Consider the following 4,840-nt stretch of genomic DNA (forward strand, 5'->3'; position numbering starts at 1 on the left):
AATGAACTTTGCCTGAACACTGCAAAGTATTATCATCGTTGTAGTACAGCCTCATTTACGTAAGACACTATTTTATACTTCTTTAATTTACGACATAATATTATTTGTGATAGATAGTGGCTTTGATCTGTAACGTATTCAGGATTTTGTTGTTGTTCAGCAATTATTATAATCTCTGGTGTTGGCTCATTACATTGTTATACGTTTTCAAAGCAAACATGCATTTCTAGGTCAGCAGAATAACTTTATGCTAATGTGATGGTAAACACTGCCGTTGGCATTCTACTACGTGCACTTTGTGCTATTCAAATTTGGTAGCAATGTTCCTTATATAAATTTCTGTTTATTGAGAGAACTGCATTATAGTATAAATGTTCGCTGCTGAAGGGCGGTCTATTTACTTACTGCATTGCGTTATTTGGTCATTTCGATCCTTCACTGCAACAATTACGTTGTGATTGTTCGACTAAAAATAAGAAACCACGAACATCAGTTACAAAATGTATGACTCTATGTTTGCTTTATACGTCATCCCTCACAGGTCTGCTGACAGGTATGAATTTTCATATATTTGCAATTTTTCATACAATGCTTTCCTTCTTTCTCTTGCCACACTGCACTAAACATGCGCGCTTTTTAAGCTTTTCGTAGTTGTTTGATAATAGTCTTTTTGAATAGAAACTAGCGCGTTGTTCTTCACTAATGATGTTCAGTTAACATTCAAGACTTTATTACGGACAAGCCAATATTTAATAGTACTAATAGTATATTTTGCTATAATTCTCAATAGTCCTTACAAATCCATTTGTAAAGTAGTTCTCTGACATAGCTGTTGAACCCCTCCCGCATTATCATTACTGCCCACTGTAATGTTTATTGCTAAGGTAACATTCTTGCCCAATTGTTTAACGGAAATGTCTGTCACCGGGATACTGCAGTCGAACAATCGCACCCCTAAATGCTTGTCACTGCTCAAATCGTGCACATGCTTGTTTCAGCATGACACAGGAAAGCTGCTGTTTCCTTGAGAACACACTTTTATACTACCACCTTTGATACTTTCAGAATGGCAGTAACGTTCCCTTTATTTTTGAACTGACTCCTTAAAGTTTCTATTATGTTATTGTATTGCCAATAGCACTGACTTATACAGATGCACCTATTTTCTGTCATTGAGAAAATAACTCAATCCCCATAAATGTTGTCAGTATTGATAAATGAAGCAATGCCTGAATATTATACGTGAAGATTGAGTGGAAGAACGCATATGACAACTTCCACCTCCATCCTTCAACCTCTCCCTCATTCCTTCCTGCTATGCTGTCCCGCCCTCCTTTCCTTTCCTGTCTAATGATCCCCATCATTGAGCTCGTAATAATACTAAGCTGAACAGAGATCGCATTAAACTGAAAATTCTGCCCACCCCCCCCCTATTTCGAGTTGAATGGACAGCACTTAGTTGTTTTCATCTCATATAAATCTAATTTCTCATAATTGCTGTCGACTAGCAATATAACCAAATCCAGGCTACTCGTGATTCTTTTGTTTTATTCTTTTCATGAAATGCAATACAGAATTGTCACCCGCATAAGTTTCTTGAATTCATTGCAAATCGATCAGTTACTGAATTTCTGCGATTAGGGTTTTTGTCACATTGTATGATGTGCGCTGATGCAGTGCTCAACCTAGTTTGCAGTCTTGCTATAAATTATCATAAGGCGCAAACGAACGTGGAGGTGAGCTGTCAAGTGGCGTACCCCCTGGAGCAGCCGCTTACCATCATTATGTCTACGCTGCGCACTTGTTAACTTCTGTGCTGAGGTAAATTACATATTACAAAATTTCATGACAACTGTTTAATTTTCCATAAATCTGAAAAAGTATTTTATTTTCGCAACTATTTTCAGTGGGAGCTATTTAAAATTATATAATTTTGATTAGAAGAAAAGCATTGATGAAATACACATTATTGAATCACATTGTACTTTCAAGCAACTAAATTACACAACATGCATAAATACGCAGTGATAGCATTTCCGTTTATTTTTAGCAATTTGCGCTGCTTCATGTTAATAAGTTTCCGTTTTAGGTAATTTTAGGGAAAAAATTTGCATAACAATGCAATATTACGTAGTAATAGTAAGTGTGTAAATAAAAACGTAATAAATTTCATCGCCTCGTTTCATAATGTTGCTCATAATGTTCATTTTACTGCGCTATTACTGATGGAAAATTAGGTTGTTCTTCGTGAAGCAAAGTAAATAGTGATTTGCATAATTTTCTTATACAATTGACCAAGCACATCGATTTTATTAGGTTATGCAGTTCACTGCAATGCTATCAATCTAGCACGTGGTCAACTATAATTCCGCTCTTCAACACCATCCATGAATAAATGGTAAGTTAGATTTGATATTTTGGTGGTGGTATGCTATGCATGTTACTTTACATATATGGTGAATGGAAACTGGTGGGTGTCTTTCTAGTGTTATTATTGCTAAGTTTTAGATACATCAGATGCTGAAGAAGAAGAAGTATCTATTTCTGTTTTTTTATAGATGACTGCATTAATATAATTCACTTTTAGAATTTACATTATTTTATATTCATATCAATGAATATGAAACAAACAAATTCTGAAAACTAGCTGAATATGGTAACTATGCATCATGATGAATATGCCTTGCTTATCACTTGAATGTTTCTGTTAAATTTAGGTTGAAGGTTGCAGTGCTATTAGCGCCACATTGCTTTCATTCTAACTGCAGCATAATATTAAATTATTATGTATATGATATCATAGATTAGGTGCTCTTGATTCAATTCTTTTAAGAATTGAAAATTACATTTTCCTTGCTACATTTTGAAAATGCCCAGATGCAATTTATTATCAGTAAAGACAGGTAAAAGCTGAACAGTGGTTGTTGGAGTTGCTGATCTAGCGTTCAAAAAACGTATGACAAAAAACAATAAGTGTTGAATTTGTTTAATTAGATAACAAGACCATAGGCGTATTAGATATAGGTAGAATTAGGTAACATCTGTAATTACAGATTACGTCATCAGCTGAGTTTTTATGGTGTTCCTTTTGCTCTGGGCAACGTGATAAGTCACGTTCACATCATTTCATTCTCATTTTGCCATCACAAGCATCCGTAAGTATTGAATTTGCTCCTGATTGCAGTTGGATCGTACAGTGTGTTTGTGCAGTGACGTTTCCCAGTTGTTATAGTGTGGTTTCACTTATCATAAAAGTAAGAAGGAATGGATTGTAATTGTAGCAGATTTCGCTAAGTCAGTCGAGCAGCGTTCTTACAAATCCTGACAACGTATTGGTGCTTGTTGCTGTCAGTGCGTTTCCAGTGTGATATGACAAAAAATAGTGAGTAGTTTTTGTTTATAATAGCTGTGGATTACGTCATCCCGTGAAGCTTGTACCGTTTGCAACCCATATTCGCATGGACATAAAGGCGTTTCCTAGCCGTCCCAGTGTGCCTTTGCTTACCACAAATAGTATCGTTCATCAGTAAGTATTGAATTTGATTAATTAGATAGCTGGAAGATGCGAGTGTTACATGGATTGAATTAGATAACATTTATAATGACAGATAACATCATTAGCTGAACTGTTTTCAACTTCCTTTCGTTCTGGACACCGTGCTCAGTCATGTTCACATCAGTTTGTTCTAGATGTGGCATCACAAACATCCGTAAGTATTTAACTTGCTCCTGATTGCAGTTGGATACGGTAAAGCGTGCACATTTTATCCATGACAGCATTACATTAACATCAAGCGAATTCGATGTTTCTTCTGATGGCCCTCTGAGTTGAAGTTGACGCAGTGACGTTCATCATTGGTACTAGTGTGGTTTCATTTATCATAAGAGTAAGAAAGAAATAAATGATTGTAATTCTAGCAGATTACGTTGAGACAGTCGAGTAGCGCTGGTGCACGTATACATGTTTCGTGAGTGCGTTTCCAATGTGATATGACAAAAATTAGTAAGTAGTTTTTGTTTATAATAGCTGTGGATTATGTCGTCTCATGAAGCCCGTACTGATGCCAACCAGTGTTCACCTGGCGTTTCAATTCCGTTTTCTAGCCGTCCCAGTGTGCCTTTACTTATCACAAATAGTAAGAAGGAATTTGATATTATAACAGCAATGAAATATGTTAAATAAATAGAACAGGTCGCTGTACATCCCAGCATTTTGTTCTTGATAGCAATGGATTACGTCATCAAATTTTTGTTTAGTCGCAGCCGATGGCGCTCTCAAATTGCGTTTCCTACGGTTTTGATGTTTTTCCTTGTCACGCAAGGTAAGGAAGAATTGCATTATTTTTTTGTAGGAGAATTGTATTTAATGTTTTAGTGCGTAACGGTGAAGACGAGAGCCGCATCTTGAATGATCTCCATCGAATAACGTATTTATGCTTGCTATTTATTATGCCTTTCGTAATATGGCTGTAATATAGTATATAACTATATTCCACTATGCATTTTAGAATCATGTTATATTTATATAAAATTCTTCATTAAGAGCAGTAGAGATCGTAAAGTACTGGTACGTAGCATTAAAGTAAGTGGATAAAGTAATGCAGGTAAGTAGAGTCGAAGCGGATATAAAGTGCGTACAGGTAAATGAATTGCAGGTAAGTACTGAAGGTAAGTACGATAACGTATGGTGCAGGTGAGTAAAATGAAAAGGTAAGTTGTGCAGTAAGGTAAGGTGCAGGTGAGTAAAATGAAAAGGCCACCGTTGTGCAGTAAGGTAAGTAAGGTGCAGGTGAGTAAACCTCGTTTAAGGGTAAGTTGTGCAGTAAGGTAAGTAAGGTGC

The 4,840-nt window shown here is 36.0% G+C and overlaps 1 protein-coding gene across 1 annotated transcript; it reads left to right on the plus strand.

Annotated features, from left to right (window-relative positions):
• Positions 1-2,395: 2,395 nt before the first annotated feature.
• Positions 2,396-4,668, plus strand: Tsp_05778 (hypothetical protein; the record flags this gene model as incomplete). Its single annotated transcript, XM_003380003.1, is given in 13 exon segments — positions 2,396-2,402; positions 2,509-2,534; positions 3,054-3,254; positions 3,282-3,364; positions 3,407-3,518; positions 3,609-3,710; positions 3,740-3,805; positions 3,919-3,963; positions 4,028-4,174; positions 4,193-4,322; positions 4,376-4,458; positions 4,544-4,582; positions 4,605-4,668. Coding segments are annotated over 13 exon segments (1,105 nt in total), but the record flags the coding sequence as incomplete, so codon positions are not given.
• Positions 4,669-4,840: the final 172 nt, after the last annotated feature.

The sequence above is a fragment of the Trichinella spiralis genome, assembly GCF_000181795.1.
Source record: "Trichinella spiralis strain ISS 195 chromosome Unknown Scfld2, whole genome shotgun sequence".
Lineage (NCBI taxonomy): Eukaryota > Metazoa > Nematoda > Enoplea > Trichinellida > Trichinellidae > Trichinella > Trichinella spiralis.